The sequence below is a fragment of the Apus apus genome, chromosome Z (assembly GCF_020740795.1).
Source record: "Apus apus isolate bApuApu2 chromosome Z, bApuApu2.pri.cur, whole genome shotgun sequence".
Lineage (NCBI taxonomy): Eukaryota > Metazoa > Chordata > Aves > Apodiformes > Apodidae > Apus > Apus apus.
The window spans coordinates 46989185-47003177 of NC_067312.1; the positions used below are offsets into that span (position 1 = coordinate 46989185).

At 39.6% G+C, this 13993-nt stretch overlaps 1 protein-coding gene across 3 annotated transcripts in view; it reads left to right on the plus strand.

The window, feature by feature from the left end:
- PTCH1 (patched 1) overlaps positions 1-12650 on the plus strand; it is a 71423-nt gene extending 58773 nt beyond the window's left edge. For all 3 annotated transcript variants that reach the window (XM_051642938.1, XM_051642940.1, XM_051642941.1), the window contains 5 exons: positions 1470-1612; positions 4577-4676; positions 6062-6316; positions 7312-7837; positions 9483-12650. In XM_051642938.1, coding sequence (XP_051498898.1) covers positions 1470-1612; positions 4577-4676; positions 6062-6316; positions 7312-7836 — 1023 coding nt within the window. In that variant the 3' untranslated portion in view covers position 7837; positions 9483-12650. The remainder of the gene's footprint in view (positions 1-1469; positions 1613-4576; positions 4677-6061; positions 6317-7311; positions 7838-9482) is intronic.
- The last annotated feature ends 1343 nt before the right edge of the window (positions 12651-13993 follow it).

Genomic DNA, 13993 nt, shown 5'->3' on the forward strand with positions numbered 1-13993 from the left:
GGAGTGGTGATAGCCTTTTTTTCCCCTACTGCTATGGATAGTTAAGACTTTTAAGGTAAACCTGTTTGCTAGGACATGCAGTAGTTTGGGATGTATCAGAAACTAATGGTGTACAAGAAGAAGAAAGAAATTACAGTTTCTTACACTTAAAGATTTAAAACAGGAAAACTGGAATAAAATAAGGACAAAATACTTAGTTGTTTCTCAATGGGAAGAAATTAATGTAATTTGCAGGACTTTAAAGATATATTAACAGACGTATATATATAAAAAGTAGAAGTCACCTGTGGCTGAAGGTAAAATGCCAAGCAAACTTAAAATTGCTGCTTTTTCACATTGACTCTGGGGTCAAAAACTTTCAAACATAGGCTTTAATTTAAAGAATGCCTACTAGACCTCAGATGATAGCAGCAGCACTGAGGTTCGTAGAGCTTCCTATGTATCAACAATCACCAGTGATGCACAAAAAACAAAGGCAGTGCTGGAATTGTTGATACATAAATTGGTTGAACTTGTTTAAGAATGATTCACAATCCACTTGTGGCTCAGTTCTCTGCTGCAGCTTGTGAACTGTGACCTCATTTTTTAAATTCTGCAAATAAATTCTGAATCAATAGTAGACTCTTGTCTTATCCTTTGATTACACACATACACGTATATTTATATTGTGGATCAGATTCCATAGCTCCTATTCTTTTGAGTCTCATTGGTAGCTGCCTTTATCCTGAGGGGCATTCTTTCTCCATTTATGTATACGGATATTCAAATGTTCTGGACACATTAATTTTTCACAGACCAGATTTAATCCAATAACAAAGATTAATAAATCATGCATGGTTTGGCTACATACAGAACTGAGAATCACTGGAAGAAAATCACCAGGTTCTTGTCTTCTTAAACCATTAAGTCATAGACAGAGAAGACAAATTCATATGAACAGCAGCTGCTAGGGAGGTGGAAAGAAAAAGACACTTCACTAGTCATATTGTTCCTCAGGCCCTACCATGTTCAGCGCTATTGCTAATGCAATTTTATGTTGTTGCAAAAACATCTATTTTGAGTGAAATAAAGGTGATAAAAAAGAGTTGTGGAGACTGTGGCCCTACAAGGAGAGGAGTAGCCCTGTAATTTTGACACTTCAAGTGCTTTCACCATGAAATTAATTCTTTGCAGGCAGAAATAAGCAAAGCTGAACACAAAAGCTTACTGATGCAAGCAGGCATTGTTTCCAAAATCATTACTATGGGCTAACTCTGTAATCAGTGCTTACTCTGTGTGACTTCAGCAGCACCAGCCAGGTGGTACAACTGCAGAATCAAGCCCTCTTGTAAAGGTTAGCCAGCTATAGAAGGTACTTTCATAAACTGCAGTTTGAAGTAGTTAGCTGGTGAAAAACTGCATGCTATGAGAAAGTCTGCTTGGAAGGTTGTATGCATTTGTCTAATGAAATGGATTGCATTCTTTTACAGGCATTTTTAACTGCCATAGGAGACAGGAGTCATAGAGCTGTCCTTGCACTGGAACACATGTTTGCGCCAGTGCTGGATGGGGCTGTCTCCACTCTGCTTGGAGTGTTAATGCTCGCAGGATCAGAGTTCGATTTTATTGTCAGGTAAAGCATTTTTGTGTGTCTTGACTTCGTTTTAAAAATAAAAGTAAGTATGCTTTTAGTTTTTAGTCACTTCAGTATATCTGTCATTTTATTACTATGCATGGTGTGTCAAGCATGTTTACGTCATGGTCCTGCTTTCACTCTGTTTTATTAACTCCTTGTTACGTGCTAGACATGGTAGTGTTTCTACTGCTGGTATTAAAATCTGTTCCAGGAAAATATGACAACCATGCAAGAACACAAAAATGTCCCTTTTTAGCAAAGTTTGCTAATTTTGGGTTTGAGTCAGTTCAAAGCATTGAGTACAGTCCAGTATTAGCTGGGTTTGACTTTTAACCTTTAGGTCCTCCAGACATCTTGTATGCACAACAATCCATGTGCAAAGGACATGTGAACCTACAAACATGCTGCAACTGTGCTGCAAGTGGCTCTCTCCAGGCCTTCTCTCCTTGTATCATTATGTGAGGTTTACAGCAGTGTATAACAGAGAGAGGAAAGAAGTCCTGTTTGGGAGCTGGGGAACCATAAGTATGAACACAGAACTTCATATTAAAATTTTGTAAAGCAAAGCCTGAAGGTCATTCTGTTTAGAACTAGAGACAGACTGTGTCTATTGAATTCAATTAAGAATGTGAATTTGTCAAGTATGAGAGGAAAGCAAGTTTTTCATTATGGGGAATTTGAGAAGTGCAATGAAGCAGATCCTATTCTATTCCAAACAACCCATGGAGCTCTGCAAAATGGCTAATCTTAAAAGTAATACAGGTTCTTTGTGGCAAACTATAGTGAAAAAAAAAACACCACCACCAACAAAAAAACCACTATAGTCCAAGCCCTAAAATGGAACTGTGGTAGAACTGGGCCAAATAAAAATGACCTGAATACTTAGGTACACATAAGCAGAATGGATGACTAGACTTCACTGACATCCATTTGACAACAAGAACAACAAAATGTCAGAGGCAGGAACTGATAGAATGGCTGCTAAATCTCATCAAGATGTTTTGTTTATGTATGTAAGAGATTTGAAGAAATCAGGCAGTTTCGAGGAAGACCTCATGAAACCTACATGAGGATTATTACTGCATGTCCTGAAATAGAACTTGCATTTTTTCCAAAATCAGTATTTTTTACTTTATTGGTATTGAACAAACAAGGTAGAATTATTCTTTTAGGGCTTGATCTTATAAGGGTTGGAACACTTTTGACATATAGGTTACTTACAGATTTAACCATGCTTGACAGGGGCACATTTGGTGTGCTACTTCACTACTTAACAGAGGAGATTTTCGCAAGCGTATTTTTGTGTCATAGCAAATGGAAGATTGTAGCAACCCTTCACACCAAATTTGGACTGGATGTTCTCTCCGTTTATAAAATGAGCCTTTCAACTTTTCAACTTGCATTATTTTACTTTTTTTGGCCATCAGTTTCTCATTTTCTAGCACAATCTGACTTTAGTTTGCCTTGTTTAAAAAATAATATTAAATAAACTATTGGAGCCTGAGCATTGTTATAGTGGGAGAAGAAGATCCCAAACTTCCGGCAAATGATAGATTAGCCTAACAATGTGGAAGATTAAGTAAATTAAGAGACATTGTATATACCAAGTGGTCAGAGCTATAATCCTCCTGTTTATCCTAGCATTAGATGGATGAGATGCAAATGTTTTTATGCCTGTTGTTGATCTCTGTCCCAGTATAAAGTTCTGGTGGTTTATGTTAGTAGAGTGGGTTGGCTCAGTGATTTTTACTAATGCAGATCAGAAATTCCCAAATGTTTACAATAGTAGGATATTTGTAGTTTTACAGGAGTCTGATATATTTGATCAGATCTGGAAACAGGGAGGCATTAAAGTTTGTTTCCAGCTAGACAATGTAATCAGCAGACCCATTAGAGCAAACTTGTTCTCTGTTCTCTTCCTTTGCCTTCTCCTCCAGGAATTAACCAAGACTGAGTCCTTGAAATCATTAGTTATAACACAGCCGTAAGTTTAGTCTGAGCCCCAGCTGTGCTGAATACCAACTAGCAAGACTTTCCTTATACTGACAGGTTTACCTTGATATTCATGAAGGATCCCAGACCTTAGCCCTCAGTGGTGGGAAAGGACAACCACTTGTGCACTTTCCTCTTCTTCCATAGTACTTCAGTCTTTATGTTTGAATTGGCTGATGCAAAACAAGAGTATTCAGAGATGCTAAATTGTTCAACAAAAGATTAGCCTGCAATGCAGCTCTGCCATTGTGGAGTGCACTTACTCAGTACAATGCTGAAGCTTACTACAGAATAGGCAGCATTTTCTTTGCAGAAAGCAAGTTCTTGTGTTGTAAAAAGGTTGAAGTTCCAGCTATTCCATAAAACTGGAACTCTCAGAATTCTAGGGGGAAAGTTGTGATTCATGAACAGCTAGGAAAACCCTTACCTGATACACTGGAGATTTAATTAGAGATTCTGCTGTAAGATGTAGAAGCATTTCACAGTGGATTAGCTGCTGGGAGAAGAGGGCTTCTTTTCCTTCTAGGCTAAGTTGTTTAAATTCTACACCCTTCACTTAGTTTGTTTGCTTCTGCTCGGTTTTCACTAATGGGGGCCCCTTTTCATTGTATTTGTGCTTTCAATCTATTCAGCTATTCACTGCACATTCCATATTTTTGTATTTGTGTAACACATTCAGAAATAACATTACATGCTTCAGATTCTGGAAAATTAACAAATGTAATTTTTTTCTTTCCTTTATCAACTAACACTTTGGGTTGTGCCATATATCTTCTCCAATTCTAAAGGTAAAAAACTTTGTATCTATAAATGGGAAGTGATATAATTATTTACTATTATGACAATAATATTTTAGATTTAAATTAGTTAATGTATTATTTTAACATCTGTAGGAGTCATTTGTAATCCCTTGTTTCTAACAATATTTTTGTCTATTATTTCCTCCAATCGCCTTAAACCCTTCTTCAGGTATTTCTTTGCTGTTTTGGCAATCTTAACCATTCTGGGAGTTCTTAATGGATTGGTGCTGCTTCCTGTTCTTCTTTCGTTCTTTGGACCATACCCTGAGGTCAGTAAAATGAAGGTGAATGGAAGAAATATTACTGTGTCTGTGCCTCTGCCCCTTAAATCACCCCCTCTTGTTTTGAAACTTGTTTTTTTTTAAAAGTATCTTATGGGTTTTTTTAGTTATTAAGTTTCTTGCTCTAGTTGTTTTGTTTGTTGGGGTTTTTTTATTTAATCCTTATTAAAAGTGCTGTTTGTTATTTAGTTGATACACTCTACTTATATCTTAAAAGTGTTTGTATTGTTTTAGAGGCTGTGATCAGCAAACTTGATACAATTGTAGGATTAATTATGCTTTTAAAAGCAAAATGCACTATGCAAACTAGTTTGTAAAATAAGGATTTTCCCCAGTATTTTGCAAGAGACAGTTTGTTTTGTATACATACCTTCTTTCCTACCTCACTGCCTCTGTTGCTTTCCTCAAAATATTTAACTGAGCAGACCACCCAGAAGGCCTGTGTGGACCAACATACACTAGTGGTGGTCCACAGACCACACCTTGATAACCATGACCAGTCTGCCAGAAGGTCCCCTCCTGTCCAGCCACCCTTCCCTGTGGTGTGCTCTTGGCCCAAGCAACACTTCTGATGGTGGAAGGCTTCGCTTAAATGTTGATGACTTTACAGTATGAAGTCCAAGTTCAGCAAAAAAAGGATTAATAGATACCAAATTTGTAGATGGTTGTTGATTATTTATTATCCATTCTATAGTTATCCCAATTACTGTATTTCGTAGAGCTACCCTTATCAAATATTAATAGAACCAATGTGCTCTGCTTCACATGTCTCTATATATGTGAGTGTACAATAATAAAACACAAGGTAGGTATCCAGCACTAGTAATATTTCAGAAGTATTTATTTTTTTAGTATTAGTAAAATGTGTAATGTGTAAAATAAGTGTGTGATCTCTTCTATTCTAAACAGTAACCATTACATGTCCCTTACTCAAGCGATATATGTGTGCTTATGTTGTTACCACGTATGTTGCTATTATGCATGAGTCCATCTCTCTTTGCAAATAAACAGTGAACTGTACTATACACATGCATTTGAAGTGATTTTATTAAATCACTGATAGTGTACGCTGAACAGGGAGGGAAGTCCACATTTTTATTTTATTTTATAAGTGCAGGTGCTTGCACAGACACACATACATGCAATTCCTGAGACAATGACACCAAGAAAAATCTGTGTAATCCTGTTTACATACATATCCACAGAAAGAGATCCTACGTCTCATTAATTTTTTCAGTTCTGTGTAAATGTTCATCAGAAAACTGGCACTAAGGTTCTTGTGGCATGGGAAGGTGTATTTGGGAGAACATTTATGTCAAGCACTAAGGATGAAAAGGGTAGCGCTGACTGAATGTCACTGAACACATTGTCAGGTTTCTCCAGCCAACGGACGGAACAGGTTGCCCACACCATCTCCTGAGCCACCCCCCAGCATTGTGAGGTTTGCACTGCCACCTGGGCATGCAAACAATGCCTCAGATACCTCTGATTCAGAGTACAGCTCTCAAACCACAGTGTCCGGCATCAGTGAAGAGCTTCATCAGTACGAGGCCACCCAACGCGCTGGGGCACCAGTCCATCAAGTAATAGTGGAAGCCACCGAGAATCCTGTCTTTGCAAGATCCACTGTGAGTAGCTCACATATTGACTGACAGAAGGGGAAGAAAAGCATTTGGGTTCTTTTTTATTTATTTGGTTTTGTGGAAAGCTCTTTCATATTTCTGGCTGATTATGCTTTGTGGCGTTGTGCCAAAATTTGTAAGCACGGAGTGAAAGCAGAGGGCTTTGGCATGCAGAAATGCTGTTACATCATATTGGCACCAGCCACAAGAGAGAGCTCTCACTCTTTTTGATGACTGTTTTCAGAGAGAGTGGGGAGAGATTAAAAGATCCAGACCCCTTCCACAGAGCTCCTTGCAGATCACCATCTCGTATGCCTCTCTCTGACAGCATGTTTTGGGGAAAAAGACCATAGAGCCGTAAGAAAACAGTTTTAGTGTTGTAACAAAACTTGAGCCTGTTGCATCTTGATACTGGGTTGGCATAACTGCAATTTCAAAGGAAAGCAGAAAAGCTCTGTCTCCTACCCCTGCTGATGCTGCCTGCTGAGCTGCAATGCGGATCTGGTTTTGTTCAGCAGAGGCCTAGAAATAGGTACAAGCGCAGCCACATTTGAAGTTGGTCATGGTTTATTGACTGATGTGGCCGCTGCGCTTCATGCTTTTTATGGAAATCAGAGAACAGATTCCTACAGCCTATACAAACTAGCCAACTAACATCCTGTGCATGCACCCTGCGTGGAACAGAGCTTTTTCCAAATGCCTGCAATTCTGCTTGTTGAACGAGTTAAGATCAGTGCTTGCCACTCATCCCTTTGCAAAGATGAAGCATTGTGTAGGAAGCTTACAATAATGTTTTCAGCTGTCATCCTGTATTTCTCTGAACGTATGTTTTCCAGGTTTCAACAACTTCAGACAAAAACTATCTGGAAAAAACAGCAATTACCAGACTCTAGAACATTACCCTTCTGGTTAGATCCAGGACAGCATTCTTATACTTGTTCTCTGCATAGTATTTGTTTGCTTCACTTTGTCAGAGTCATTAGCCTGTATGTCTCTTCCAGGTGGTTCAGCCAGAGACGACGCATCAGCTGAGTCCCAGATTACAGAATCCAGAGTCTGGCACGCAGCAGGCGTGGCGTCAGAGCAGACAAGCCAAACAGGAAGCGAGGGAGGGGCTGCGACCACCTCCTTACCGCCCCCGCAGGGACGCTTTTGAAATTTCTACTGAAGGGCATTCAGGACCTAGCAATAGAGATCGCTCGGGGCACAAGGCTCGCTCTCACAGCCTGAGGAGCCCGGCGTTCGGCGCCCTGGGCGCCGCAGGACCAGCGTACTGCCAGCCGATCACTACGGTGACCGCCTCGGCTTCAGTGACTGTTGCTGTCCACTCTGCGGTGCACAGCCACAGCTCTCGGGGAGGGGACTTTCCGACCTGTGGGGGATACCACGAAGCTGACCATGGGCCATTTGAGGACCCTCATGTGCCTTTTAATGTGCGATGTGAAAGAGGAAATTCTAAAGTAGAAGTTATAGAACTGCAAGATGTCGAATGCGAGGAAAGGATACCCAGCAACAGCCCACAGTAAGGTAGGTCCAGGGGTTGGAATGGGAGGCAATGGGGAGAGTGAAGGAAAGGGGAAAGAAGAAATTTCTCTGAGGCACCTTTCCTTTAAGTAGGTTTACTTGCTGGTCTGTGATCATCTTAAATCTGTGGACTGTGAATACAGTACAATTTGCAGTAGAAATAGTTACAGTGGGTTCAGACATGAACAGTTTCCAAGGGCTTTGCAAAGTGGGTAAGTACATCATGGAGTCCAAGCTTACCAGATGAGGAAAATCAGACAGAGGTGTTGTGTAATGTTTTCAAAGTTGTGCAACTGCATTTACTGTTGATGGGTCCTGTCTCCTGATCCCTGAATCAGGCACATTCTAAAACATCATACAAAATGACGTTGTCTAGGAGAGTGTAAAATTGCCAGCTACTTTTAGAGCTGTCCTCTCTTGAATATAGTTCTGTGGAAGAATTTGAAGTCAGCAGTGAGGACTGAATCCCTCTGGAAGATGGCCGAGTGTGAGGTAGGGAGCCCCGCCATGCCTAATGCACTGTTGCATGGTGAGGCATTGCCTGTACTTTGGGGGCATTCAAAGACCCACCCACAGAACTCACACACTGGAGGAGTCCTTGGGCCAGTCTCTCCCTGGCCAGGGGCTGCTGCAGTGCAATTGCAGATTTGCCTAGGGTAGATCTGACCTATATGAGGGCATATAATGTGTTCCTGTGAGACTTGATCCTTAAATCATTGTCTGTAAGCTGGTAAGAGGAGGTTACTGAAAACTGTCCTGTTTAGAACAGACCAGATATTTTAGCAGGTGATTGGAGAAGAATAAGGCTGTTAATTTTCTTGAAAATTTTCCATTAATTTTATAGGGAGTGCTTTGAAGGGGAGAAATCAAGTGAGTTTTTACCCTGAAAGCTTTCTGGGGCTTGTGCCTGAAAAAACATTTTTCACTCGTTTGACTCTGTTTTTCACTTTTGGAGGAAAGAAAAAATATTAAAATACTTGCTTATCTGTGGATCCCTGTTTTCTCTCTTTGCCTTTCAGAGCTTTTCAGTGACAGTGACTAGTTTGACCAGAGCAAGACATTGCGGGCTGGTTGTAGAACTGTTTTGCATGAACACACAGATATGCACTCACACACACATGGAGAGTTTTGATGGAAAATTTTTGATGACCCACAATCAAATCACCTTCTGATTTATAAAACGTCTCTCCAAACATCTCAAACTGCAAATAGACATGAATGCCTTTAGCCCTGCAGTCTAGAAATATGGCAAGTAATAGTATCCTCAGAAAAAGGAAATACTTGGGATCAGCTTTTTCAAGCTGAACTGCATAGTGTAATATGAGATTCTTAACTGTGTGCAGTATTCAGTGTAGCATATTTCCCCTTGAAGTGTTCATTGGGTTGGACTGAATTTGTCGCTGGTATCCAAAACTGGGAACTTCGAAATTAAAGCATCTGCTTTTTTTTTTTTTTTTTTTTTTTTTTTTTTTTTAATTGGCATCGGTATTTCTTTACCAGGAAATTCATGACTGAGATGAAAGCAGAGCTCACATTTCCTGACTGCTAATTGTAACCACAAGAATAATGAAATGAGTAATGGATTAGTTTGATTTGTTAGTTTTTCTTGAACTTAAATTAATGTTTCTCTTCTCTCTTTTTTCTAAAGGGTCGTAACTGAAGCAAAGAAGAGGCCAAAGATGGAAAACTGTATTTCCAGAACTGCTTGAAGAGAAGAACTGCTTGAAGTTGTAGAACAGGACATGCTGCATCAGGACAACAGTTCACTGTTACTGTAACCTATTGTATTATTTTGTTGAATATTTCTTTAAGTATTTAAAAGATGTACACATATGTAATATACAAAAGAACAATGTAAAGTAGTATAATCTGGAGTAATTTGCCTCTGGGCAATAGAATGGGGACAATTTGTGTGCGCTTCGTACTTTCTGTACGTGGATCTCTGTGCCACAACTAAGCTTAATCTAGTTCTAAATTCCAGCATAAGTTGCTGCTGCTTAAATATTGTATAATTTACTTGTATAATTCTATGCAAATATTGCTTAGTAATGTCTGTTTAAAATATTTTAAATTTGCATATCACAACCCTGTGGTAGTATGAAATGTTACTGTTAACTTTCAAACACGCTATGCGTGATAATTTTTAAAATAAGCAGATATGAAGAAAAGCAAGTTAATCTGGGAGGCTTAAAATAGATTTAGCTCTGTGCAGGTTTTGTTTTGCTGTGTGTATCCATTTGTGCATCTGGAAGTGTGCATGCTTTTGTGTGTATGTCCTGGTGTATTGTAGTTTCTCTTTTACTGTACGGTAACGCTTAGTGGGCTTATAAGCCCACTGATGCTGATGTGAGTCTGGCTTTCCCTGTTAAGACACACTAGTGAAAACTGCATTGATGTTTACCAACGTATACCACAGGCTGCTGTCATCAGAGGCCCAACTAAAATAGGAGAGAAGACAGGGAGTCAGGGTTTGGGGTTGTTTTTCAGTTTCCTACATTCTTAAACGACTTGGTTCACATTACTTTGGTCAAGTCACTTAACTGTCCCATGCCTCAGTTTTTCATTCTGTAAAATGGACATAATTACCCTTACCTACCTCCCAGAAATGTTGTAAGGCTTAATTTCTGTTCATGTAGTGCGCTTCCCCCCCCCCCCCTTCTTTCTATTTTGTTTTTACTTGCAAAGGGTGCCAGGTAAGTGCAAACACTATAACCATTATTTTTCACTTCCAAAGGTGCTGGATATTGAGAGGTGCTGGTGGTTATAGAAGTTCAATGAGCATATGCCTTATTTTGCTATTGATAACTGTAACTATGAGTGGCATTAGAAGCTGAGTAATTGAGCTGTTTGGTGGTGAGCCACAGCTCAGCTGTATCCGTGCAGCATTGAAAGCAGTATCTTTGGTCACCTTGTTTTCATGGCAGGAAGGGAGTTAATAGTAAGTGATAAAAATCAAATGGAAGGATAAAAGAATTCTGTTCTTACTTTTTAAATATGAATGGCTTTCTGATAGGACCAGGACTGTAATGACACATAAGGCCTGGAGTGTTCTTTTCTCTATTGTTTGTGTTTTCCCATGTTGCATTGGCACTTTTAATTAAAACAGCTAAACTGGGATCTATTTGTGAAACTAATTTAGCTTTTTGTATTATTTTTAAACTAAAGGGGGATTACTGCAGGTGAAGGGTCTGAAAAAAACACTACAATCTGTGTTCCAGTTGGATACAAACACTAAGAATGGAAAGGCTTGATTTAAAATAAGAGAAATTTTCATTACCTGCCTTACTGTTTCTTAATTTTTTTCTGCCCTTCTCCTGGCTGTTTTTTAGAGCAAATAGATGTTCAGTTGTGTACTGAGAGCCAAACAACCATGACAAATATTCAGTTTCTAAGCACAGCACTGGTGGGGCTTTTCTTTAAGTATAATGCCTGAATAGCAGCGGCCAGTTCTTCGATAGGAAGTGGTTTTTTTCCAGTGGCTTCAGGGAGTCTATCTTTGCCGACAGACCTTGCCAGCATAATAAATGGGGATAATTAGAATGCACAAATTTCCATGCCTTTTTTGCTCACTTGAAAACACTTTGATATGAGGCACTTGTTTACAGATCTCCAATGTGAACGCTCGAAAAGCAGGTGGCGAGAGCCGGGTGTCGTTCCCGTGATACATAAGCTACTGTTTCAATGCACACTAAGGGTTAATGTCGCAACTGCCTGCTAGTCCAGTTCACTGTTGAAGGTGAACACTCCCTCCGACTAAAAGAGGAGGGGCCCCAGTTTAGCACAAGCAGCACAGTGACCTCAGATCACACACACTCTGCAACAGAACTGTATGATGTTAATTGGAAGCTACCTTCAGCTGCCAAGCGTGTGCACTGCCACTGCCGGAGGTCGGCAGGGCTCTCGGTGACACCAGCGCCGCGGCCGGCTGCCCGGCTCCCCTGGCTGCCTCGGGAGGGGAGGGCGCCAGGGCCGGCGACCGTGCCTCCCACCTGCCCAAGTCCTCCTGCTTCTGTGGGGGTGAGCTGCCTGCTGCTTCGTGCACCATGTAGATCTTTTCTGACAGTCACATTGGCAAGGGGAGAACTTGGTGGCTGGCAACATTTATTTTCTCTTGGTGTCGTTTTTTAACGTTTTTAATAATGGGTGATATATTTATATTTTTGTATCATAAGAATGTTTTCTTACAGTACTTGTCATGCCAGTTTATAACAAACAAGATGCAGGGATTTTATTTCTATTGGAAACACTATAACAGCTATGTTTTTACTGTTTAATGGATTTTTATCTGTATAGAGTGCTTACTAATGTTAAATAGGAAAGAGTATATAACATTTACATTAAGGACTCATTGTAGCTCTTAGCATAAGGAGTTAAAAGGAAGAAAAAATTCAAACTGGGTCTCATTGCCTGCCTGTTCCAATAGGAGTGGGTTTGTGTCATTTCATTTACAAAGATAAAATTATGCCATATAATTTATTTAAATGAAAATTTATTTTTGTAGTGTACATAGTAGTCATCAAGTCTTTTGACAGAAGTATATTTTTAAAGAGTTTATATGTAATGATGATACCATTATGTTTTGGAACACTGCTGAGATATGATTACAGTGCACACTCTGGCAGAAAAGAAAGTGTTTAACAGTGTTAAGAAAGAAAGAGAGTGTGAATCTTCATACAATTCTGAACTGTTTTAGTTACCATTTGTGATCTAGTGTGGTTCTTATTTTAAACTTTCAATGGAAATTGTACAAACTCTCTAAATATTAATGTTCAAACACTGATAGAAACTCTAACATGAATAAAAATATTATAACTTATTGGTTACTGATTTGGTTGTTAATAGAATGATTCTTTATGTGCTGTTTGTCAGCAGTGCAGGTATGACTGTGCGATCATCTTTATTTGGAGCCTGAACTTTGATGTTTCAGTAATCAGGATATTTGGGAGATTCAGATTTGCCTGTTATGGAGCAGGAGCTGATTCTAATATCCCATCTAAACTCTGACATGCTGGTGTTGATTTTGTTGCCCTGGTTATGTCTCAGGTGATAGGTTTGGGATCATATTATACCTTTCATTCTCCCTCTGAACAAAGTATTTTATGTAGACTTTGATCCCTTGAATAAAGCAGTTTATGTACAGGTTGCTTCTGCATAGAAATGGGAGGTAGTTCTTTGTCTTTTTCTGTCTCTGTGGTTGCTCCCTAAATTGGATTAGAGAAATAGTCTAGTTTTCCCATTTTGTGGAATAGAGTTCTGAAAACTGCAGCGCTCCATAAAAAGAAAGCTTCTTGATAAAACAACTTCTGGGAACTGTGCAAGCCAGGGGGGCAGGTCCCATGCCCTGCACAAGCCCTGCTTGGGAAGGAGAAGAGGTTACTGCAGGAGGTAGGGTGATGTTGTACAGAGCAGTACCTGTGCGAAGGCCATTGCTTCATAAACCTTGGTGTGGTTTGTCCTGTGCAAACACACTCTCCTGAACATTCATCAAAGTGCCACATAGATAGCAATCCTTTACTTTGTCCTATCATCCTTCAGTGATTTTTTCATGAGCCTTCTAAATTTCTTATAAAGCCCCTACATGTCGTGGGATAATTTATAATTCAGCCTCTACTTTTCATTGTCAGAGGAAATACAAACACAACTTTTATGTTTTCTGGAAGTTTAACCAGAAGAAAGAAAAATACAGTTAAAGGACTTGGACCGCAAACCTCCTACGCATGGGTGTTTTGGGTTTTTTTGCTACTCAAAATATTCTCCTTCAGATCCTCAGGACTAGCCAGACTGAGTTAGGTTGTAGATTTGGCCCTAGTTGGCGACAGCTTGTGAGAACAGTGGCCACTAAAGTCTTCTTGCATTAGCTCAACTTACTGACTGCCTTTTGTGTCCCAGCCATTCATGGGAGCAGCTCCATTCGCAGGACTGGAAACCATATGAATAAATCAATACATTCTGCCCGTCAGAACGCAGGATTTTTCTTTATAAGTTCCATTTTGCATATAGATATAGCTATAGCTATTTACATTGTTTGTCATGTTTAGATTTCTTATAAATATCTCTTCTTGCTGTCAGTCTTACTAACCCCAGGTAAGACCTTAATCAGATTTTTGTCTGAGATTGGCCATATTTATTCAGGCCTTAAGTAAACATGTGGCCACATTT